The sequence below is a fragment of the Orussus abietinus genome, unplaced genomic scaffold, assembly GCF_000612105.2.
Source record: "Orussus abietinus isolate OABI.00-Male unplaced genomic scaffold, Oabi_2.0 scaffold44, whole genome shotgun sequence".
Taxonomy (NCBI): domain Eukaryota; kingdom Metazoa; phylum Arthropoda; class Insecta; order Hymenoptera; family Orussidae; genus Orussus; species Orussus abietinus.
The window spans coordinates 405744-431809 of record NW_019394518.1 but is presented as its reverse complement, the minus strand read 5'-3'; the positions used below and the strand labels follow the sequence as shown (position 1 = coordinate 431809).

The following is a 26066-nucleotide window of genomic DNA, read 5'->3' as shown; positions in this document are numbered from 1 at the left end:
CCTCGCATTTTTCCGCGCTCCCTCAGCGTCCCCCCGTGCACGTATGCGTGAGAACGCGCCTTGCGTCGATAGCCGGCTCGCAAGCCGCGTCCCTGCCGCCTTATTCCTCAAATCCCTCTTATATTCATCCGTTCCCGGTCCCCCCGATAAGTTACAGCCATACCTTTCAAGCGAAGTAAAGAAAAAAGGGGCCCTGCACGCTTAATTAATCGGCGGAATTAATTAAACGGCCACATGATGAATCAGTACACGCATGGCGCGTTGGTAATTATTTCACGGAGGGGATTATTTATCGCCAGCTTTCGGAATACCAATCGAATTACCAGCTCCTCGATTTTCTTCCTTTCCGCGCGACGCGAACGGTCCATCTGCAATTTTAATTACGAGGCCTTAATCGAAGGTGGGTGACGAATCGGTACACGCGCTAAGGTGGCTCCATCTGGAAGGTTATGTATCATTAACAGTGGACATCGCGCCTGTTTAATTTTCCGTAACTTTACATTGTATCAGGTGTACTTTATGGTTATATCGAGCGTGCATTTTGCATAGCAGGAAGTACCGGGGGGTTATTCACTCAGGAAATCATGGATTCGAAATCACGAGGAAAGCATTTGGAAATCGTCAGACATCATCGGAACATTATCACAATTTTAACGCTAAACGCACCCCACCGGCAGGTCAAGTGACCGTTTATAAATGGTATTGGTAATGGGGTTGTAAATTGTCGATACGTTTAGTGTTAAGGGGTTTATCATAAAAACTGAAGTGGCAAACTTGAGCCTTAAGTATTTGATATCATTAGCGCATGCGTTTTAGTGCATTTGGCGCGAAACTCTACAGAGTCTCTTGGTGAAATAAAGACAATCAGTTTCCAAAGAAGGAAATCGTTTTCCCTGATTTCCGAACGAATAGCCCCTCGAGGGAGACGAAGCGTCCATTTGGGATTCTAATAAAGTTGATCAATTATTCCAGAAGGAGGAGAAGGTGCGCTTGGTGCGGTGGTACACCCAGGCGCCGCCATTATGGGTTACTGGCCCCTCGCTCGAGTTCGACTGCCTCCCCGTGCGTACATATGTGCCGTTGCTGGACATCGCCGAGAAGGCCGGACCGGAGTTGACGGGGAGTAGGCAGAAGAGTAGCCATTCGCGGGTTTATGGGCCTCCCAGAGTGCTTTTCGCTTTTGTTGGCGGGCCTCGGCAACGGGTGATCATTCGAATGCTTTCCAAGCATCCTCCTAGGGCCTCGCAGGTCACGATCGGAAGAATCTTGATATTACGTATGCGCAGGTTGTTGGTGGCACGGTGCAAGACTAACGCCCCGGGACTACTCAGAACTTCTCATTAACTTGCAGGTGGGATTAAAGGCGCCTGCAGGTGACGTTCTACTTCGAGGGCTCTTGATATATTAGTTTCGAGCTGCTCCCCGAGAATTGTCTGGAACAATTGATATCTAATTAAAACATGTACACTGTGATATATCATAGAAGAAAGTGATAAAATAAACGTGAGTAAAACTCCATGTAAGTTTTGCAGAAGAAAATGGCACGCCTTCAGACCCTGATGAAGCAAACTGCAGTGACGGCGCGTTGGTGATAAAATATGCGGTGGCAACCCGGAAGTCAATACGCAGGTGTTAACGTCTCCCTCTCTCCGAGTTCTCTCTCTTTCTTTGGCATGCTTTGGTTCCAAGGGAAAAACGCTACGGAGTCGATGGCGATAGGTAATTGGCGGTGGAAGCTCGCTGCTGGGACCGATTAGCAATCGGCGGTGCAGATGGTGGACACGACACTTATAATGTTGACATTTCCTGCGAGCCATGTGTACAGAGCTAATAACTAACTGCTGAGCGAAGTTTGGAGGAGTTCCGAAGTTACGATAGGTGGAAATCTCGTCGCAGCTTGTGCGAGAGTTGCTGCCACGATACGAGGCCAGCAGTCTAGACCTGGTCCAAACTTTGCCTCACTTCAGGAGTGTGCAGAGCGCCGCCATTACGATCATTAGAGTCGTTTCGCAAACACTGCTGCCGTATTATTCACGATTATTAGAGCCGCTTCGCAAAATACATGTTTCATATTTTATATATTATCCGCCTCAACATTTTCCCCGTCAAAGGGTTATTCTTAGGCAAGAAGTGGCCATAGTTGGGAAATTCAATATTTCGTGACGCACGAGACCTAAATTAATATGCCTGAGCCGACCTTCGTCCTATAATAAGGGTCCGCAATTTTGACGGACCTCACGTGGTCGTGCCTAAATTTTAGGGCGCCTATCGGCCGTAGCAGGCTGAGCTCCATTTCGGAGCGGCTCTACAGCGGGGTTGAATATACGAGCGGAGAGCGAGGGAACGACCAAAGGCGGCAGCCAATTTGAGCGGCGACGTCGGGGGCAGCGAACACGGCCTGGGGGCCTTCGGCGCTGCAGCGGTTGCAGTGGATGCGGCGGTTGCAGCAGACGCAGTGGATGCGCTGGCTGCAGCAGCCGCGGTCGCTGCGCCGTGCCACCGCCGATATTCGCACGGGGAACGCAGAGACGATTCGCCCCGAAGGTGCATCGCCGGATTCCGCAGGAGGATCGCGCTCGTGGAGACGCGCCGCCGCGCATACGAATCGAACCTTAAGGGCGTTCACCACTTCTGCGGTTACTCCGTTTTGACTCCGCGACTGCGGCGGCACTTATTCCGACCGAAGTCACTTTGGTCGTGGACTTGAAGTTTCAAAATGCTTCACATACTTCTGCGTAACTTACATCGCAGCGAGCAACGCTTTAAACCTCTATTCCGTAAAACTTGATTTATTTGTAAATAAAATTCTGCCATATTTTTTGTTCATGAATAATTCAATCAATTTTAGAGTGTATGTATATACTTTTGCCAGGAAGTTAATTAAGCTTCTCATTTTCCCCGCGATCAATATTTAGATATGAATGAGTACTGTAGTTTAAATATAAATAGAATTCTACCATTATGCATGTATATATTTTATACATGAATAATTCAGTGAATTTTAGTGTATGCATATACTTTTGGCGGGAGTTAATCAAGCTTTTCGTTATGCCCGGAATGAATATTTGGATATCATGAATAAGTATATGTTTGGAATTGGGGGGATATTTCGTCGCATTTCAGATTGCCTGCAACAACGCTTTTGTATGACTAGAGCTCAATTATAACGCAAGCTCAACTCGTATAGCATCGTTGAGGTTACCTGGAACACATCTTTTATGTCCCATAAATCAGCGAGACGTAAACTAAATCTGAATGTAACATGATTGTGTTTACTGGGCAGTTGTCGGAGGCAGCGAATGCCGGAGCGGGAGCGTCCGTCCACCAATTTGAGCGGAATTACCGCGGCAGAGGCTGCGGAAAACGCTCCGCAGCGGCCACCAAAGTGGCGATCCACCCGTGGACGATTCACCCCGAAAGCGCGCTATAAGAAAATCGTCCTCTCGTGGAAGCGTCGCCACGCATACGAATCGACCCTTAAGAGGCTCCAATCTCTCCGTCACGATTTCGGGAAACGTCAGGATTTTCCACGAGAACGAATATAGACATTTTGCGACGATACCGCTAAAAATATTCTCTTTGCGGCACGTTTTACGAGCCTTGGCACATGTCGAGGAGAGCCGTCCTCTCAAGTTACTAGGACATTAATACAAAACATGAAGAGACGTGTACATGGGGTGCTGTATACTACAATATTATACAAACAACAAAATGTTCGACAAGACAAAATTCTTCGCCCAATACCTTCGGTTACATGAAATACATCTGATAAATCACGTGAAATATTAAAGAACATCGGTACATTTAACTGAAATTCTTAGTTTATTCACTAAAATACTTCCTAAAATTAATAAAACAGCGTAACCAAAACGCTTTAGTTGATCGAAGTAAACGAGATTGATCAAGTGAACCAAAACCGAAATTCACTCAACCAGAAGGTTATTTAAATTAACCTAATGCATTCGATGCTTGTCCAATGAATCAATTCTTTTTTTTTTTGTACGTACAAACATACGAGTTTATGTCATTATACATTAGTGTAGATTTTCATTGATATTGGAAGAGCGACCAAGGTCTCTGTTTCCTCTTTCTGGAAACTGGATTTCATTCATCCAGAGTAAGGGAAACGAAGAGGGTGTCTTACAAAGCTTCATGAGTTCCTCCCCATCTGCAGGAAAAAAGGTTAGAAATGTTCCAGTTGCGAGTTAATCCCAGGATTCGGTGCTCAAAGGAGAGGCAGCTGTCGCGGAGGGTTTCGGAATCTCTCTCCGGGCTGGGAGGAAAAGTGATTCCGATGTCGGGGACGAAGGAGCGAGGGCGTGGGCGCCCCAAGGCCTTCTACTCGCCATTTACGGGCAGGTTCGGGCGCACTCGAGAGTCCCGCCAACTGGCCGCAAACGGGCCGCCAACTGGCGGTCCGTGAGGGAAGCTGGACCGGCCGGCCAACTGGAGATCGCGGCCCGCTGCCATTTTCGTCGTTCGCCGACTGATCGCCGATGAGGCGTGGGTGGCGGCAACCGGCCATGGACTGCGAAATCCTAGAATCGCCCCTCTCTCTTTCCCGAGGACCTGACCCGTTAACTCCTCGATTTCTACGAACACTGCCTTTCTATGGATTTCTCATTCAACACGAAATTAATGAACAATGTTAAGGGGTATCTGAGGGGTTTCATTTATGAAACGTTTCTCCGAACTGAGTGTACCAAATCGTTTCAAACTTTACAACCTGAATATAAAGGCTATAAGGAAGGTCCTGACCCTCGTAAAATTAAAAAAATATCTATTAACAAAGTGAAATAAAAGTACTACAAATAAGGAATGAAAATCGTTATGCCCAAAACAAGCAATACAGAGCATTTTATGAAAAAAATAATAAGAAACAACTAATAATGTCTTGTAATTCTCTTTAATTTAGAAGTCCCAAGTTCGATCTCCGTAGCAACCGTGGGCCGATTTTTTTTATTTTTTGTTACTTACCAGGAGTGACTCGAGGTTTTCAACTGTGGCCCAGATTCCGTGCCACGAGCCCGTCTCGTCATTACTCGACAAAAGGTTAATAATCTAGTGAAGGCGATATTAATAGGCGAAGAATTTATGCTGGTATGAAAAGAAATTAAATCGCCTCGAAAAGTCTTGAAAAATGATTACCAACAGGGTGTAGGGAACAACTACCTGCAAGATGGCCGCCGCTAACAAGTGCACCGAAACTTCAGTAATATCGGGTTAACTCTGTCATTATTGGCGTCGTTAACACGCAGGGTCCTTATCGAGGCGTCAAGCCGAAGTCCCCAAGACACCTTCCAGCTTGTAAAGCTTTCACAGTTGCGTGCCTGAAATTTCACGGCTGGTCTCGCCGTGCTTGCGGTGAACGGTACCGCCATAAATGCAGTGAAAGATACCATAAGAATATACAGGAGCTCTCACCGCAACATAGCGACAAGTCAACAAAGCCCACGTAACGTGGACTCGGTATCTGCAACCTTTTCCTCGAACATAATATCTCTGAAAGTACATATTCGGAGGCAACGCCATATCCATCATACCGAACCAAGCAGTACATAAAACGATAACCCTTCGGTCCTCCACCACAAATGCCCCCAAAACTCGTCCCTTTCGAATACCCAAACTACAGGTAATACGTTTTTTGCCGAGTCCACAAAATGCCAGGCTTTGTAGGTTATCCAGCGTAGGGGTGAAGTGTAGATAATGCGGTTCACTTTGAGAGTGCTTCGACAAAGGCTCGTGGGCCCGGTCTCATGAGGCAATCCTAAATCCGCAGCCAGCCCACACACGACATCCACACATACCCACATCACCTGTAACAAAAGAGAGAAAAAAAAAGAAAGGAATAATTCGAAAGGAGACATTGCGTATTCACGGGACATTCCGTGCCGCCCGCTGAATACATCTCGAGCGTTTACTTACTACGACGTGTCCTTAACGAACAAACTGCACGTCTTCTAAAATCCTCCATATCCTCTAAATTCCCGTTAAAATACCCCAAAACCCTTGACCTATATACTAACTGGATAGCTGATACCGATTAGTTCTACACGAAGAGGACTTGGACGAATACGAGGCACCCCAGCGCCACGACACGTGGGCAGCGATACTAAATAAGTAACATGTGCGCATATGTAAAAGTTTTGAACCGTCCATTCCCAAACGTAAACGTTTAAGGTATACAGGACAGAAGAGACATAATTTCCATGTAAAACGGTTATTCTTTTTCTCAGAAGTATTTGAATAAAAATGACAATTACTCTCTTCCAGTAAATTAATGCATACACCTCTACTACAATCAACAGTTGAATGACGCATTGTTCGACGCGTTCGCAAATCCTACAATATTAGTTGACGTACCTAAAACGAGAGGGCTATCACGCTTCAAAACGTCACGCCATTTTATAGGATATCAGCCATCCATTTAATATAAAGTTCAGTGCCCAAGGCCCAGGATCCCGTGAATTTCCCATCTAGTAACAGGGAAAGTCCCAAAAGCATGGGGTCCGGAAAGTGAATATAAAAGTGAAGAAAAACGAGGGTACCTCTCCGTAAAAACGAAAGTCGAGGTCGTTGTTTGATTTTTCGCGCTCGACGGTAGGGGCAAAGGGGAGAGGGGAGAGGAGGGGGAGGGGGGGCCCGCGGATCGAGTCCCCTGGCGCTTCGGGGGCGTGGGGTGGGGGGCGGGACCGGGCACGGCGCGCCGCGGGAAGAGGTGAAAAGGAGAGAATTCTCGGGCCTCTCGCGGTTCTTCGGATCGGCTTCGGAGCGCGCTCGGGTCGGCTCGGCGGGGGGCTGCGGGTGGGAGGGGAGGGGGGCGCGCTCGCGGCTCGCGCGGGCGAGAGCGGCAGGGAACGGAAGGCCGGAGCGCGGATCGGCGAGCAGTCGGTGGCTGCTAGTCGCGACCGGTCGCCTCGAAAACGAAACGCGGACGCCGTGTCCGATCCGGGGTTGTCACTCGAAGAAGCATCCCTCGCGCGTCCTCGCCCAGGGCCGGCACGCATGCGCGCGACCACCTCGACGAGGGCCCAGGAGCCGCGACGAGACGCGCCGTCGACTACCCACGGGTAAGAGCTACCCAGGGCTTTCCCTCGCGCCGCGTGACTCGACGCACTGCGCGTGCGCGGAGGCGCCCGCGTGCTCGTCGACCGCGACGACCCGTGACGACACCTGCGGGCCAACTGGCTCGAATTCGCTTCCGACTCGCCGCGAATGTCGAGAAACGTCCAGAACGTTCGATTTTTACGCTCAGAGAAGGAAGAAAGCCTCAAGTTTAGGTTAGAGATGGTTTCTAGGAGATTGCGAGAAGTAAAAGTGCCTGCGTAACGGCGACTGGGAACAAGGTTGGAAGCATTTGGCTGGGATGGTTGTTGGTGGTATCTTTGGGGGGTTTGCAGTTTGGACGCTTCTAGATTTTTGGGGAGGAATATTATTGTCCAGGGCGGCGTTTCAGGTAATGTCGGTTGTTGGACATGTATTGTCGGGTATGTAGGATTTTGTTATGTTTGCGATATTAGATTTGCATGGCTCTGTCAATATATCAAAATGTTCACGTTTCGATAGTGAAGTGGTCGTTGGAATGTTTAGCCGTTGTGCGAAGTACAGTTTACCAATATTGTATTGATATTGTTTATTACGTGGGACTGTTGGCATCCTGGAGGCCTTTCAGGCGCGTACACGCATGCGCATCCTCGGAACCTGGAGGATGCCAGTTACCGCTGACTAAGACGGAGCGTCATCGATGATTCTCGAGACTTTGTCAATAGGCTTTAGGTATTTGGTTTATGATCTCAACCATTGAGAAAAATCCTTGGGGTAATTCAGGGAAATGGGTTTGCCTGTAACTACGGCAATGTCACTTTGTGTATCGACGAACATCCTAGCGTGGGTCAGGTAACGAGCGCGCGCGTTCCAAGAATTCAGTGCGGTCGAGGTGTTTATGTCCTCTCCCAGCGGGAAGAATTTTGCGGCGAAGGAGCGTAAACATTAAACGGAATACCCCAACACAATGCGGTTCATAACCTAACGGGCAGATGCAGAAAAGGAAGAGTTCCCAAACTAGACTCGTCCACTCGTGGGATAACGGAGCGCCCTGAAGGCATTCATAACGTAAAATCAGCATGGCTGACGTTTCTCATTACCTGGGTAGCGGAATTCATTCAAGACTGCACGTGCACTATTTACAAACCCGAGATTTACTTACCAAAACTCGCACACTCTACTTTAATAAATAAAACACTCGTAAAATGACCACTGCCATAACGCATCTCAAAAACTCGCGGCCAAGCCTAACCTTTTCAATCCCAAAGAAGGCAAGCACAAAGCAAAACAGTTATTATACTAAATCTATACAAAATTACCATTTCTTTTTATCGCCCCAAAAAGTGTGAAAAACGTATCGTAGAATGAGTGGGCAACGAAATGCAAAAGGGTAGCTCTTTGTTTTGGGCGTTGTCAAGAGACATACTAGAGACTTGGAAGTGCGCACAGGGTGTCAGATATAGCAGTATTTGTCGAAGTATTGTCGAGGTTCTTGATGTCAAGTTATGTATGAGATAGTTGTACCACGTTATCCTTACGATAAGGATAAGGTTGAAGGTGACGTCGGCGCCGCGCATGCAGTTTGCCATATTTTTTGCATTTTCCGGGAATTTGGCTAGGCGGTCGTAGCGACGCGGCAAACCGGTCCTGTCGATTTCGCTGGGTCCGCCATCTTGGATCCCGCGTCGCGCGTGACGTCACTGGTGCAGGGCACGGCTGGTCCTCATGGCGCTTACTCACCCGCGCCGCCGCCGCTGCCGCCGCGAATTACATGGAAAGGTGCGCGGCCGACCGCGGCCGCTGCGCACGCACACGCGCCGACCGGTCGCGCACGCGCACGCGCACACGCATGGCGTTACGCGTGCGCCCAGTGAAAGTCAAAAGAGAGCACGGTCCAGTCGGGACGGGTCTTTTACACAACGAGATCGACGTTACGTCGCGCGTTTCTTGCCCGGCGTCACTCGGGTGATCGAACTGCGCAGGGAGAGACCTCGCTTTAAGGTTATGCGAAAGTGTTGCGCAGATGCCAACGCGACGCCGAAGATGAACCGCGGTGAAACTGAATTATTTCATATTCACAACCTAGACACAAGGACTTACGCTAGATCTGTTGAGATTTGAACGTTTTCTTGAAACAATCAATCTAGGAAATATTTCAGAATTTAAAGAGTGGTATCGAACATAACCTCTCTTGGGTGTCCAAAAGATGACGTAATTGGAAATATCCGAATTGGCATTAGTATACTACGTATTTAATATTTGAGATTCGAACACCTCTTGTACTTACACTACGCACATGCGCAAAAGAGTGTCGGCTAATACTCGCCGATTTTAAATGAATTTTGATTGCAATTGAATTGTTCTCGTTATATCTGCATCGGCGTCATATCATTTTTTATTTCATGCAACATTAGGATGTGCTGTAGGAAATTAATAGTTTCATCGCTTGCCTGATTTATACACTAGATGGAACTTTTGACGAATACGGACACGGCCTGAAATCGATGGTACATTACCAGGGGCGTTTCTGGTAACATTGTATCGGGCTTGGGAACCAGGAAAGACAACTAGGCAATCGCCGAATGTAATTTCATCCGCGTAAACGGCGGAACAGCAAGACGGCACATCCGGGGAACCCGGAATAACGGCAAAAAGGACGAGCCGAGTTGAATACCGTTCCGTCGTCTTGGCAGGATTCGCCGCCGCGCCATTTTGCTCTTTACGCCGGTGCTGCAGAATGTCGTTCGACGATCGCCCCTCTCACTCTTTTGCCGGCAAAAGTGCCTAGTTCTGGTCCGGAGCGTACTTGCGCCTCGCAGTGCACGTTCGCGCGCGGAATAGGCAAAAGTTCTTGCAGGAGTGACGTCACGCGCTGTCGGGGAGTCTCAAGGACTGTAACGCGCTCTACTATGTCGGTAACGGATACGCCTATGAAGAACCTTGCATGCTTTTCGATCGTACCGGAGGTTTTGCAATAACCCAGGCCTTCCTCCAACGATGGCTTCAACCTCCACCTAGCGTGCTCGGGTAAAGTGCTGCGTGAACCCTTTGATTAAGGGAGCTCTAACCTCACTTTTTACCCGGACATGTCGCATCCGTTCCCTCTCAAGACATTTCCAAGCCTACACAAGGAACCGTCCAAACTGCACACCCGACCAGTCCAGAAAAAACCAACCACTGAAATTGCACAATTTCAAGAAACTGCCACTAGTATATAACAATAGGATTGTACTATTTTAATCAAGTGCCTATATGTAGTTCCCACATTTACAAGTTAATTCATTCCTGGTGATAAGATATGAAAGTAATAGATATTCCTAATGTTGGAACCGCCTTTACTATTCTACTGAGTGTAATTTTCACTTTCAATAAAGTTGAGAACGACGTCGCACTTTATTTAACACCTTTCCCCTTTTTGGGAAATTATCCGCCGGCATTTGCATGGGAACGACAAAATCCATGTTTGGAGGCGCTTTTTTTCCCAATTTCTCAGTTTGGCGAGGCTTTTATCCCCCGCCCGTTAACTTCCATCCACGGGCGAACTTTCCTATGAAAGTGCATGGTGCATGGGTGCGTGTACCTGTGGAAGAATTTACCGGCTGGGCATGCATTTTGCCGGTGATTCGTTTCGACGAGGCCGAGGGAAGTTGCCACAAATCACGGTGAAGACGTCTCGGGCCTGTAAGGTTTACGCCTGGCGAAGCCGGGCCCGAAATTCAAGTCCATTCTTTTCGGGCCCGGAACGAGTTCGGCTTAACGAGCGCATAAATCTCGATGCCGCTTAAACCATTGTCATGGTTATGCCTCGGTTTAACGCGTATTACTTTCTTACCGCTGGGAAAATACGGAGACGCGCGGCGTTTTGTCGGGGGACAGGTCGGGCCTGAGTTTTTTACCTCTACGGCGCCACTGTTGGGAATGTTTGACAATTATGACCGCTCGAATGACAGGGCATACATAGTAATGTCTCGTGATGTCACGGGTAACAAGTCGAACCTTTTGCGAGCGCACTTGAGTTACATATGTAGACGGCTTTATTGTTCGTTTATTTATGCCTCGTGCGCAAGAAGTAGGGTAGTGACCTCGAAGGAGGAGTCCTTAAGGAATTGGTGTCTCATTATGTAGATTCGTTTAATCGAGGGAGGATGCCATTATTTTCGAAAGTTTCATGGGTTATTAAATAGTTAACTTTAGGTGGGTTGATTTAAATACGATGTACACGACTCGAATTTGTTCGTTCATTTAGCGTTTATTTTTGTGCGTTAAATGCAGGGGAGGGACCTCGGACGAGTTCTTACGAAATTGGTATCTCATTATGTAGATTCGTTTAATCGAACGGGAGGATGCTATTATTTTCGAAAGTTTCATGGGTTATTAAATAGTTAACTTTAGGTGGGTTGATTTGAATACGATGGACTCGATTGGAATTGCTCGTTTATTTATACTTCGTGCGCAAGAAGCGGGATGGTGACCTCGAAGGAGGAGATTTTAAGAAATCGGTATTATGTAAATTCATTTAATCGAAAGTGAGGACAGTACTTTCGAAAATTTCATGGTTTACTCAATAGTTAACTTCGGGTAGGTCGATTTAAATATGATGCACTCGACTCGAAGGAACTCGCGTGAGTCAAACGAGTATTTTTTTCTTTCGTGCGGTTTCGTAATGTTACGTGATGTCACAAATGACACGTCGCGACTTGTACGTGACATCGAACACTGTTTGTGTCGAGGCCTGATGCGAAGTAAATGAAAATGAAAAACAAACAGAAAAGGTGTGAAAAGGTGATCATGCATCAATTGCGGCAACGAGAAGTGAATTTCATTTTGTAGAACAAAATCTATTTTATAGACCCAGGACACATGGGACTAAAATTTGACACAGGGGCATGTCCATCCTGTTCTGCTCGACAAGATATTTTTACAGTACCGCAGATAGGACATTTGATTTCCCAAAGATAACCGCAACCCCGAGGAACATACCGTTCTAGGTATGCATGCAGCCTTACTTTAAACTCGTTATCTGTGCGCGCAAAGGTGTAAAATGGAGTAATTTTACTGTACAGTTAAGCGAAAATGTCGTAACTGTGTCTTTTTATGGCCCGAGATAAATACACTTTGCTGTTTTAACGGTGGAAGATACGAGAAATCGTTGGGTCCGAATGTTACTCGCGCCGCCCTTTCTCCACATATTGGGAGAATAATTACACCGTTTAATAGAAGCACCGCGTACTTTATCGCTGGCTATCTCGCGCCACGATTGGTGTTTCAAAAGAACTTTTCCATCGGCCCTGGGAAGTGTCAATGTCCTAATACATCCTCGGCATCTCCAATAACGAGTCTAGAGTTAACGATAACGGGAGAAGGGACGAGATAAGGAGAAGTTTCCGTCCATTTCAATCCATTTGGAGGTCTTAACTGGAGGATGTTCGCCGTTTAGCCGACTTTACCGGTCCCTTAATGAGTCGCCCATGTATCCCCCTCGAAAAATGCAAATCAGGTCCCTTAAGAAATCCCCACCGTGTAATCTCCGAGAGGCATCTCCCGCCGTCGGTTAAACACTCCTGACCGGTAATCGCGGCACAATTGAACCGATTGCGGCAACCCTAAGTGCAACGTTAGCGCCTGGAGGCATCACGCAACACGGTTGCAGCTATGTCGTCGATTTTTCCTACGACCTTAACGACTCTCCTGGCGAATCCTGCACACCAGGGTACTATCTGCTCCACGCTCGTCGGGACAATGCTCGAAAGTTTCGAGGTCGACGGAAGAGGAACACGGGAATACACGGAGATCTATGACGATGTCGAGACGAACCGAGCCTTCGACAGGAAGCCGCGAAGGTCGAGTCCACGTGGCACACGAGGAGGATAAAGTACACCTCGAGATTGCACGAATGAGATCCGCGATCGAACGGTCAGGGTCGAAATTATCGATCTCACGAGGAAATCGTCCCAGGGACCCAATTTTCAAGTTTATACGGATTTTCTTCGCGTACGAATAGATTCGCATGGAAAATGTTGCATCGTTGCGAAAATCCGACACGAAACTGTCAATTTCACCCGTAAAAGGTGATCGAATGAATTCCAAAAGCGGATTTCATTGGTTTTGATATATTTTCTTAGTACCTACGAAAATGAGTATTCCTTTATAAGTGCTAATTCCTGAGATACTTTCGCTGAAAGTTGAATTTTTAAATTCTCGATTCTTTCGATCATTTTGTTCGCCAAGAAGCTTAGAGTCGATTTTTCTCAGCAGAATCTAGAAGTTCTCGGAAACGTTTCAATTGAATCGAAGCTTGGGAAATCTCGAAATGGAATGGCTATTCCATTTCATATAAGTTAGACCTGGAAATCGTGGAATTACTTTGGGGAACCTTCGACAGGAAGTCACGAAGGTCGGGTTCAAACGTCAGAACGAGATTGAGAAATATTCCGTTCGCAAGAAAGAACCCATTTTTAAGGGCGAAAGTTCAGGATGGTTTTTACCTCTTAAGGGGATGTGAAAGCGGCATCCGAAAGCTCAATTGTTCATAAAACTTTTCTACGAACTGGGTGTCTCAAATCGTTTCATACTTTAAAACATGAATATGGAGACCCTAAGGTAGGTCCTAAAACGCGCGAAATTTCATTTTTTACAAACTATTTTTAAAATACCTATAAACAAATTTGAAAAGAATTCAAATTTCATGAGCTTCAGGACCTTCCTTATAGTCGCCCTATTCACGTTGTAAAGTTTTAAGCTATTCGGTAAATCGAGTTGGGAGAAAAGTTTTATAAACAAAACATCTTCGATGCCACTTTCACATCACCTTAAACTCACCGATTTACCTGTATAAAAAAATACGCCGTATTTTACGATGCATTGCAGCATGTGTCAGAAACAGCAAGCGTTTCAATCTAACCGAAGCTTGAAAAATCTCGAAACGAAATGGTTATTCTATTTCATACAAGTTAGACCGGTAAATCTTGTAAGAATTGGAACTTTGCGGAACCGCCGAACTTTCGACGGGAAGCCGCGAAGGTCGAGTCTACATGTCAGAAACAGCACACGAGGATAGACGGGAGGCATAAAGTTCACCGCGAGATTACACCTCGCGAATGAGATCCGCCATTTCGGTCCGGGATGGACTCGCCGGGGCGAATCGCCGACCTCGGTCCTCTTTTTATTCCGACGAATTTATGATTTTCGCCGAGGTTTACCGCTCTCGCGAGAGACTTATTGCGCGGCTCTTAATCTGGCCGGGATGCGGCAGGGCAGGTGCTGCTCACCGGGAATGCAACCGGTCGGTAAATTTTCGGCCGCATCTTTTTTCCCGGCCGGTTAATCGTTTCGAATAAATATTCATGATATTATGTGAACAAGTATCGGGACCGCGCAGGTATTCAAACGCGGCGGTTCGTTGTTATTCACATTATTTCAAGGAATATAAGATGGTCATTATCAGAACCGGCCGACATTCCGTATTTTCTGAAAATACATTTTGGATTAACCCCATAGCCATGGAATGCAAATCGAGGAAATTTAACTAACTTTCGGTGCACGTTAACAAATACCTCCACAGTGCCTTTTTTTTTTATAAATTAATTGTTTAAAGAGAAGTCATCATATCGGAGTTCCATCGAAAAACGCTGCTCAGAGAGAAACTTTTATATTGGCGATTTGAAAAATTGAATTTAGAGGGGAGCCAGTACTCCGACGCTTTTTAAAAAAAGCAGAGTTCAGAGGGAAGCCTTTGTAGGGACGTTTCATGGAAATCGCCAATCATGAAAAATTCACTGTAGTGGGGCTTTGTAAGGAGACCAACACACATGAAAAAGTCATTACAGTGGCGCCTGAGGGGCTGTTAACTCGGAAATCAATGGAATCGATTTTCTTGTCTGAAAACCGATTGGTTTTCATCTCATATGATGAACAACAATGCGATTCGATAACAAGCGACAGTCGGCCTTAAAATTCTGGCAACTTTTTAGTGATTTCCACTGATTCTTGTTTGGGATCTCCAGCTAATTTCCACGTGAGTTCGGGTATTAAAAATCTAAGATTTCCCTCGTAGGCGCCTCTGAAACTATTGCGTTAAAATACAAGAAAGGATCCTCTCTTGGTAGAATTTCGGGAATGATATTATCTAGTAGGATGTAATCTCAGGCAGGGGCTGCGACCTTTAGAGCTGCTCCGAAGGGAGTCGTTTAGAGTTTCTTGTCCTCGGTTTCCCAGAAGACCGCGTGACGAGACTGCCCTGGCATTCCCCGGGAAAATCGCCTCTCGGATCTCGAATCTCGGATAAACGGTATCGATCGGGGTGCCTAGGAGGTGTGGATCGGGTTTAGCGACGATTCGAGGCACGTCGTTAAAGTCCTCTTCCGCGTGCGCAAGAAGAGGGCCCTCCGCGTCGGGGGAAACGAAGAGCTGCAGCGATCGTTCCGTCCGGCACGGTAGCCGAGGTGTATCTAACCGGTAACGGTGCTCGGTGCACCGGAGCATGCTACTCCTGGACGACGGAGACGCAAGAGGAGCTAAACTCCCGGACGTATCCCGACTTCCCGGCAGCGCAGCCCTTGTCGACTCGCACCACGTCCATGGAATTCCGACGACGACCATGGCGTCGCCGCTTTGTCGATATCCGGTATCCATCGCACTTTCGATTCTCCTTGCACCTGTTTATACCAACACACCAGTGTAAAAAGAAAACATCCACAGCCATAACGAGAATGTTTTACTTGCAACAACGAACGTCAACACTTCAATTTGGCCTGTCGAATTCTTGTCCCGAAAGATTTTTCTTATATCGACAAGAGATAAACGATTATTTCCACCGGGACAACATTAATTCTATCCGTAGTTTCTATATTATTTTCTAGGAGCAATAAATTTCTTGGAGTAGGGGCAAGGATGTTTTTGTTATCTATCGGTACTTTTTTTTTTCTCGATGCAAGTAATGAGTAGAAGTATCGATATTTGGGGGTCGGTTCATCAATGGTCGGATGCTGCGGACGCATCTATAACGAGGAAACGGAAAGACGGACACGAGAAGCGCATATCATATTGCGGTTCGTTACGCCGTTCCTTTTAATCCCGACAATTATCGCGCGTTCAGTAATTAGTCCCAAGCGGCGTTTCGGTGATCCACTCGGGTAGCGGTAAATCGACCGAAATTGTTTCGCCACTAAATCCGAGATGGTCCCGAGAGATGTTTCAGAGATTTATAACTGTATTCCTGGCTGGAGCTCGAACCTCCTGGCGCGTTTCAAAGCGTGTGATAAGCCACCTTGAAATGCGATTCAACGCTTGTGAATTTATCATCTCGTGGAAAACAGTATTTCCAATGGGACCTTATTCTTTACCATATTTAGATCCGTTGAGAATTTTTTTTAAAGCCTCCTGGCGCGATTCAAAATTTGATGAACCACCTTGAAGTGCGGTCCGACGTTTGTGCATTTATCATCCCGTAGAAAACCGTATTTTCAGTGGTATTTTCTTTTTTGCCACATTCAAACCCGTCCAGGATTTTTTTAAAGTCTCCGGCATTCTGCTTCATAAAAGTTTTATCACGCTCGTTGTATATGCATAGTTTCTTCGGCTAATAACGTGAACGCAATTTATACGGGGCCAGATATAGTTTTTAATCACCCGGGCAGTATCCCGGGTTAACTGCATTTCCGCGGGTCTACCTTTCACCAGAAAGTCCCATTCCAGCAAAAAGCAACAGAATCTGAATTTATGCATGCGTCATATAATTTTTTATTTACCCAGGTTGAGGAAGTAGTAGGCGGAATCTCGTATCGCGTTCTCTGCCGTTCACCAAAACCTTTAATATTCCTAAAAAGGCGAGAATGTTATTCACATTTAAATCTCGTATTATATATACCTAATCTCCTCCTGCATTATTTACGTCGATCTTTTAGAGTGACATAAAACCCTTTTTTGTTCCTCCGACCTGAAGAAGTTGTTTTCACTGTCTGTGGTTAATTGGATGTCCCGCCGTTCACTAAAACCGCCTTAAGAAAACAGGAATATTATTCATATTTAAGTCTGTTATTACTTATAATCCGTAATTACACCATTTATATTACTTTTTTGAAATGGCATGAAATTATTTTTTCGTTCCATCTGAACAAGTCGCGTTTTGAGATCTCAAAATTGACTCCATATCCTGCTGTTCGTCGAACCTATTTACCCCTAAAAAAAATATCAGAGATGTTATTCCATTGACATTATTGTATAAGTAATTGCACCTTGGGAATGCTTTGTACTTTTAACCTACGATTACATCATTTATATTACTTTTTCGAAATGGCATGAAATTATCTTTTTGTTCCTCCTGAAGAAGTCGCGCTCGGGCTTTGGTTGGCTGCATATCCGCAAGGCTGCCGTTCGCCAAAGAGACTCGCCTTATTAACGGATATGCCAAGACACGCGTTCGACGTCCTTGTGCCGTATTCACGCGTGCCGTCGGCGATCGGGTCCTACGGAATTGTCGAGAGTGAAAGTTGAGACACGGCCCGATTCTGATCGGCCCGTAAGAGACCGGAGCTCAAGATCGGCGCGACTCCACCCGAGCGGCCTCGCGATCGCTCCGTCGATTTCGGTAATTACCAAGTACACGATAAACGACGCAGCGGTAGAAAATACGCATGTCGGATATAGATAAAGATAAAACAACAACGGGCCGAAGGAAATAATTTATCGTAATTGGACACGCGGAATTAACGACGCGCCACGAATCATTAAACGACCGAATGCGAGGAGGCACGAATCGGCGGTTCACCGGAAAGACGTTCCATGAGTACCAAGACTGCTAATTGTTAATCAGCTATACGTATAAAAATGGAAACTCGGGGGGTATCATACGTCGTATTAACAGGGCGTTGGAGGAATGAAATACTCGCGAATAACCTGGGTTAAATTAGGTAATACTCGATCACACGGAATATTCAACGTGGAAGAAATTCATTTTTATTTGTTAAATTACAACTTCAGTCGTTGATATATTCCACATTTCTGTGACCGTCTGTCGAGTAGCTTCTCGGTACCTCTTTGCACGTTTTCAAATTCTAGATATCACGATGTAAAGTGTCGGTGATTGAGTAATAATAGGGGTTTTATTTATTTTTTTTCAGCGGTTAGGAGGTGCGCCATCATATGCCCTTAAACGCTTTCGCCCGGGAACCGACTGACCATGCTGCCTCTTCTGGTCCTTCTTCTGTGGAGCTGCTCTCCAGCAGCCAGCCAAAGCAACTATGCCTCCCAGGGGAACAGCATCGAGTATCAACCAGGATTACCGCCGAGCACGGTGCTGGATGGTCATGTCACCAAGCTGGACGACATCTCTTCGATGATCTTCCTAAACCGCACCAAGGCCTTCCTGAACTGCAGCCAGGGTAGCATGGAGGTCGAGCTGAAGTTCGAGGAGCCCTTCTATGGGGTCGCCTACGCAGATCTCGAAAAGAACACCGCCTGCATGGTGAAGGGACGTGGGCTGAACACCGCCACCTTGGAGCTGCCCCTGAAAGGTAAGGAGGAATCTGCATCTCGCAATCCCAACAACGCCGCCATCTTGAATAGCATTATAAAGCTATTCCGCACACCTTGCTCATCCTCCCCGACCTGGATGTTCTCTCCTACGCAGGATGCGGCACCAGGCAGGACCCACAGCGTGTCTTCACGAACAACATCGTCGTGAGGTTCCATCCTGGGCTGGAAATGGATGGCGACGAGGTCATCACTATCGTCTGCAGATACCCACCACCGTTTGCGCCTTCGCCACCTGCCCCACCGGCTAGCATGTGAGTGCACATCCTGCTCTTCTGCTATGATAGTGGACTCCGATTTCGAATACCCTGTCGAAACTATCATTATCTCAATCGACCTACCCAAGAGAGAATATTTTCTACCCAATCTAGCCAGGCTGAACTTCGCAGATAATGATTAAGCGTTAATGGTTGAGTGTTTCGCGCCTTGACCGTGCTATAAGGCTCTGCACTTATATGCGCTTATGTACATATTTGGCGCGAAACTCTGTCGAGTTTCCTGATGAATTTTCGGAAACAACCGTTGCTAACAGTTTAGTACTAAACATTCCAGAGGGAAGCGGGCATGGGGTTATTCCACAATTTCATGGACAAATTTGGAAAGATTGAAAAAATTGTATTCAAGAAAAGAAACCTCATGTTCATTGATATTGCATTCTCTGACCCTGTAGGTCACTTCTTGCCACATTTATTTACGGATTGGGCTTGATATTCGCTGCAAAATTATTTGTCCGCGGATTTACGAACCGATTCAACACATGGTGCAGGATGTTACATTATGTAACTGATGTTAGAGTAAGATGTGATGGTTTGAAGGAGTAAACCCAAATTTGAGGATTCCTGAATTATGAACCGATGCTCATCATGTCTTTCTCGCAGCTTGGCGACGCCAGCGCCGCCATTGATAGCAGAGCCGGCCCTGAAGGGCTTCCAGATCCTGATGATCATCTGCGCCCTGTTGTTCCTGTCGCTCCTGTTGCTGGGTCTAGGATGTTCCTACATGTGCCTAAAACGCCGGCCAATCCGAGTCATCCATCGTCAACCTTTCGGCAGTGGAACGGGGTCAGAAATCACCAAACTCTCCGGATCCTCCCTAGGGAACATCTCCATGTTCGAGGGCCTGAAGATCCCTAGGGCGCATGCAGTGATGCATGGCGCAGCATCGTCCTTCGGTAGCGAGGTGAACCTGGTGGTGGATCATTCGGACACGTTGCCCAGTGATTACCCCTCGGAGAGCCACTCCGAGGTAGACGAAGAGCGGTCCTTGCCGGTCTCTTCGGCCGGTTCTTACGACAACAAGATCTTCATCCAACATCATCAGCAACAGGTCGAAGCTCGCATGTCCGGGTCTCTTTACTCCGAGTCGGTGGCGGATGCAGAAACGACCGCCATCACCGCAGCCAACGCCTCCAGGGTCGGAGTTCCTCGGCATCCGGTCGCCTTGCCCATCGAGCCGAAATTCGACGTGCAGATGAGGGTGAAGAGGGCACCTCCACCACCTCCAAGCCCGTTACCTTCGGAATCCGACGCTAGCGTCGCCCTCGAGAGGAACCTCACCACCATCCTCGAAAGGGAGGAGTGTTACAGGGAATCCGTTGACAGTCCCATGGGAAGAGGCGTCACCACCTTCACCTACGTCCCGGATATCCACGTTCCCGCGGGCTCCCCCGTGTCCAGGCAGCAGACGCCTCCAGTGTACTCCAGGTATTTCATTCTTGGAATTGATCGAGTACTTGTAGAGTTTGATGAGAGCATGAGACCTTCTGATGGATGGGTCTCTCTACCCGGAATGTTACTCTTAGTCGTTCTTTTTGGGCAAATGTTCCTCCTCGAATGTATTTGTCAGTCCAATGACACCGTTTTAGAGCGTGATAAATGTCTATTCTCTGAGCGATTCGGATGCGTTCGTGTCAGAGTTTATAGCAGTTCCTTGAACTACTTTCGGGCTCTAGAGATGTCGGTGAACTCGGATGGTAGAAAGCCACCTTGAGCTCTTAAAGGTCTACTTACACATGCACAGTTGCCGGGGAATTGTTCGAGGTATTAATTAAAGGTCCGTCCGATCCGCGCTACCTCCTTCATCGTGTGATACACGATGACTATGGCCTCCGAAATGAATAAAGATGCTCATAATCATGAAAGTGGTCAAAGTCAAAATTAAAAAAAAAACTATTCTGTCCCATATTTTGTATTATATCCGTTTAAATTTCAATAACGTGAATTTAATTTCGTACCAAAAATCTTTTATTGGTGTATTATTGTATAATCGCATATTGCGGACCTGGGGTTTTAAACTAATAAATTTTATGTTTTCAGGATTCTCAGGAAGCAGGCCGAGCGCCATCAGGAGATCGTAGAGACGACGACGAGCCCTGTACCGCCATCACCACCTTCGTCACCACCTCCAGCCCCCACTGCGACGATTCTGCGTCGACCTCGATCCCTGACCTCGTTGAGCACGGAGATGATGGAGGCGAGGTCGATCACGGAGGTGACCGACGCCACCCACGCGAAGTACAGGGTGGCCAGCATCCTGGCGCCGACTCCTCCACCTCCGCCACCCATCGTGCCCTCGGAGAGCTACCAGGCCTCCTCGGAGCACTACCGAGAGGAGCTGCACCGAGAACAGGTGGAACCCCTGGTAGAAGCTGTGGTGGCCAGACCCAGGAGACCCGAGATCACGACCCACGAGGTCGACGACGTCTTCCTGAGGACCGTCACCGAAAAGAAGACCATTGAGGACGTGGAGCGACACCGTCGTCAGGTGACCGAGTACCGGGCGAGACCCGACCCCAAGTGGGACGTCACCATCAGGAACTACCCTTCGGAAGAGGTACCCCTGCCGCCCCCTGAGTGGGAGAACTTCTCCGACGTCAGCAGCGCCTCCAACCTGACGATCACGAACGAACCGATGCCCCTGACGCCGAACGATCACCATGTCGAGCCTGACATCAGCATAGAGCCAACGTACACGCCCAGGGTAGAGATCTCCTGCAGACCCGGGCCCAGGGATGCTGGACCAGAAACCGAGACCCAGAGTCCACCCTGGTTCGCCCTGGCCAGAGTGCTCGAGCCCAGGTACGCTGCAGAGCTGAGCGAGGACGAACGCTCCAGGTGGCGCGAGATCATCACCACGGAGAGCACTCTTAGGACTCTTCTTACCGAGGCCGTCGTCCGGGAGGACTACGAACTGATTCGCAAGGACGCGAGGTATAATTGAGAGGGAAATTTACTTCCATACCTTCAATTCTCACGTCGTTTATAACCATACACTCTGCAAGCGCTTATGCATGTATTTGGCACGGAACTTTACTAAGTTTCTTAATCGAAGTTCAAATGGACCCATGATTAATGCGAAGATAATAGCATCATCGCACATTTCTATATATAATTAATATTTAGATAATTAAATATATAGGTCCGTTTTGCCTACACTCGTAACGATACGTTGTGATAAAATTTATAATTTGTGCAATTAACTCGAGATCTATAATGTACATTTGTCATCAACGTATCGGTTAAATCCGTCCAGATCGGATTCCAGGGATTTATCGCAACGACATATCTTTACGTGTACGGCAATATTACCAAAGTACGTAACATCTGTGTCGGGTGAATTATTTAACGAGAGATGTTCCGTGTCCAGATACGCGAATCTCTTCCCACCCGCGAAGTGGGACGTGATCATCCGCATCCTGAGTCCGCCGGCCGGGTCGGGGTCGCAATCAGGCCGCAGCGGCCAACGCTACAAGCAGCGCGGAAAGTCGTCCGCGGAGTGGGACACCAGGTCGCGGCGGTCGTCGCTGCCGACGCTGTACGAGTACGAGAGCGACGGTGGAAGCTCTATGAGGACTATCGGGCAGGAACGACGACCTGCCGGTCTGCTGCCCGGGACGCGGTTCCGCAGACTCAGCTCGACGACCCGGGGCGGCAGCGAGGCGGACCTGCGCTCCATGTCGGAGATGACGGTGCGCGACTTCGCGCGGGTCGACCGGGACGACCTGACCAGCGTGAGCTCCTACGAGGCGGATTCGCTGGCCAGATCGCTGAGCCAGCCGAGTCTCGCCAGGTCAGGCTCGGAGTTCACCGAGCACTGGGGCGTCCCCGCCGGCAGGGGCCTCCCGACCTGGACGACCGAGGAGCCCAGCTCCGCGGAGACGACGCCGCGCGTCGCCCGGCGGTCCGTCGTCGCCTCGTCCACCGAGACCTTCGCCAGGGCCGCCAGGTTCGCCGGCCGCGAGAGCGTCGTCGCCGAGAGCCAACGCTCCTCCAGCTGGTTCCACGACGACTCCGAGCCCGAGATGCAGATCTGAACGCCCCGGCTCCCACGAGAAGAGTGCCGGTCCTTTAGCAACCAGGTCTGAGGACGTTTTCCTTGGAGGCTGAAGACGCTGCTCCGGAGACACGCCTCGTCGCGGACGACTCCCTTTCGGCGGGCCCGACCGCGCCAAACTTTCCACTGGCCACTCGCCTCTGTTCCTTCCTCTAATCCTAACACTGCCTCCGCGACTGCTCGCTATTGTTCCATGAATCGCAATACAGTGGAATGCACACGTTTTGTACACGCAAATGCGGGAGAAATGCAGCGGTTTTCACCCTACGAATGATTTTGTTTACAAAATGGGATTTTCAGACCACACATCACGAGTGATTTTGTTTACATTTGGACTATAACGTTTTTGAATGAAGATTATTCCAGTAATTTTGAGAACATACATACTTATAAGCGTTTATCACGGTGAACGTTTAAATTACGACCATTACACATAATAATGACGTAAATGTAACGTAGACCCTGCGGAAACGTTGATTTCAATGTAGAAGAGGCGGATATTGGAATGTGCAATGGATGTTTAGAGTACGTTTAAACGTGTATTCCCCTGATTCGGGTTTATTGGGACTTGCGATTACTTGCTAAGTCTTTCTTCTCGGCCTTCTCGAGCCCGCCGAGTCCGAGTGGCACTGTAGAGTCCGGCGCCAGGTGCACGTACCCAGGTCGAACCCCTCGTCGGGATCCTCGACGAGGACGAGGCGATGAGGACGATACATACTTAGGTCAAATATGGTGCTGGGTCTACGCTTCACGATACCATAGGTTTAAGACTTCGATAACGCCCTCGGACGTACCATTATCCGCACGAAAGTACGTTCCTACGGATGCTGCGCGACGACGGGCTGGTCTCGGACCTTCAGAAAGCGCGAAACCTCTATCCAGGGTCTAAATAACTAGGAAATAATTGCAACCGTACTATACAAATGTGAGTCGATGTCTAAGCTTCTCTCCCAGCAAACACAGTTAATTAGTCTACGTGTAGTTTACGTGTCGTTGATTTTAGAAATAGAGAAACGTTGTAGGTACTCTACTAACGTGGAAGGGAAAGTCTGTTAGACATGGCTCGTTTGCGTCGCGATTAGATATCCTGAACATACGTCATAGTTGTGTAGGCGAAGCATTTTAAGGTGTAGTTTATGTGAAAGACATATGTCAAAGATATATATTTACAGGTATATATTAGTTACTGACTCAATACAGATATTTACGTAAATTTCATACGTATCGTATGGATGACCGTAATATGAAAAAAAAAAAAAAACTGTATTACATAGGTGGAAGATGCAGAAATGCGGCGAACCCGCTGCACGGACTCTTTGTAACGGTGCTGTATCTTCGGAATGTATCTACGCTATGTATCGAATGCCGATCACTACGATATATATTTCTTTTTACACACGGTATATGTTTCACGAACGCCCGTGGCGGTTCCAAAAAAGAAAAAAGAGTGTACATACTTTACGTTCCTGCGTAACGTTATGGTTACGCATTTAGTGGGCTGTGTTTGTTGGGACGGAACATCGTTTGCATGATTTATATTTAATTGTACGTTGAAATGTAACAACCAGGGGAAGGTAATCCTTGGGATTTTAACTTACAACCCAAACGGTTGTAACTTATACAACGACGTAGGAAAAAATCCTTGGATTATGCGAACATTGCCGGTAATTTTGTGTAATTACGGTTATTCGGGTGTGAAAATGAAAGTGCGTGTAGGTACCTGTATACAGAGTGGTAGAGAGCAAGTGGTCGAAAATGCGGAAATTTGATAATCGTGATAAGAATATCGTCGCGCAGCATATCCGCAAACCCGGCTTGAACCGCGGGGGTTGCACTGTAAGCCCGAGTGGAGCCCCTGGAATAATGACTTTTAATACCTAAAAATCAAGTAGAGACAATCAAAAAGTGTTTCGAAGCACTGCAGGCACTGCCGTAACCTACGTGGCTACGTTCGCGCATTTACGTAAGCATTTACGACGTAAAAAGTGGAGTCGTTTACGATACACACCACGTAACTCCTCCGGTCCCTCCTACTCTCCCCTCTTATTTTTTTGTTCTACCCTTTTTATTTTATTCTTCCAGCGCGAGCGTTTTGCCAGCGGAAACTTTAAACCTTTTTACCGTACCGTTATCCACCTGAAGATCGATACTCTCGGTATGGGCTCTGTACACTGTAAATACCGACACGTTGCGAGCGGAATTCACACGGCCCGCGGTACGACTTCGGTCTTGACAGAAATCTCTAATCGACAGTTAACTACCCTAATCGCTGTAAAACGACTGGTGTACCGACTCTAAATAAACGTAACGATGCTTCTACTAAACGGGTGCAAGTAACTTCGGAAAAAGTGTCCCGAGAGAAACGCAGATTTTTTTCGATGAATTATTTTAACAATATAATGGTCGAGAATTTTAACATGAATTCCCTGGGGGAATGTTTGACCCGTGAATGGGTGTTATGTATGTTTAATCAGTGAATGCATGGTGTGGATTTTTCAGTTATTTCGTCCATTGTTTCAATCCCTATTATTTGATTTCGCCACTGTTGGGTTGTTCCATAAGTTCATGGACAAATTTGTAAAAGTTCAGATCTTTACTCTTAGGAATCGAACCACGTATTAATTAACAGGGTATTGTTGGGCATAGTTGATCACTTCTTGCTGCCTTCCAGGCTGTTTCATTTAAATACGTAATTATCTCGAAAAGAATATTGTCCACTACTAAATGAATATCTATACGGACTAAAAAATCTTCAATTATCTTACCGACACACGCTACGATGAAAAGTTTTAACACGAATCCCTCGAGGAATGTTGAAACCGTGAATAGGCGTTATGAAGTTTAATCAGTGACCTCACGATGAGAATTTTTCTATTATTCCAGCTTCCCTATCCAGTGTCCGTTATCTCCACTCTCATTATAACAGCCCTTCACTCGAACGCTCTGCAATTCGGATATTCTCTCTATAAATGTAAAATAACATCGTTAGGTAACAGACTCCGCGATAGCGAGATGGCAAATACAAGATTTCACCGTTCCGTCGAAAATGGGTTTCTTGTGTAGAAATTCTGGAGACTCTCAAGACAATAGCCGAAACTCCTCCGGGACTCTTCTTGCGACGAGGCGTTTCCTGTTGATGTTGAAAGCCAGCTCGGTTTTTG

At 47.3% G+C, this 26066-nt stretch overlaps 1 protein-coding gene across 1 annotated transcript; it reads left to right on the top strand.

Annotated features, from left to right (window-relative positions):
- Positions 1-6901: 6901 nt before the first annotated feature.
- LOC105701534 lies at positions 6902-25229 on the top strand. Its single transcript, XM_012428358.2, has 6 exons — positions 6902-7070; positions 18162-18554; positions 18671-18827; positions 19452-20276; positions 20889-21782; positions 22219-25229. Exons 2-6 carry the CDS (start codon positions 18221-18223, stop codon positions 22883-22885), a joined length of 2877 nt encoding a protein of 958 aa, XP_012283781.1. The 5' UTR covers positions 6902-7070; positions 18162-18220; the 3' UTR covers positions 22886-25229.
- The last annotated feature ends 837 nt before the right edge of the window (positions 25230-26066 follow it).

What these genes read in the sequence shown, in the direction of transcription:
- LOC105701534 (XM_012428358.2), top strand. Translation starts at nt 18,221, where the DNA reads ATGCTGCCTCTTCTGGTCCTTCTTCTGTGGAGCTGCTCTCCAGCAGCC. An exon ending in CCTGCCCCACCGGCTAGCAT is followed by an intron (nt 18,828 to 19,451) that starts GTGAGTGCACAT and finishes TCTTTCTCGCAG; the next exon opens with CTTGGCGACGCCAGCGCCGC. An exon ending in ACGCCTCCAGTGTACTCCAG is followed by an intron (nt 20,277 to 20,888) that starts GTATTTCATTCT and finishes TTATGTTTTCAG; the next exon opens with GATTCTCAGGAAGCAGGCCG.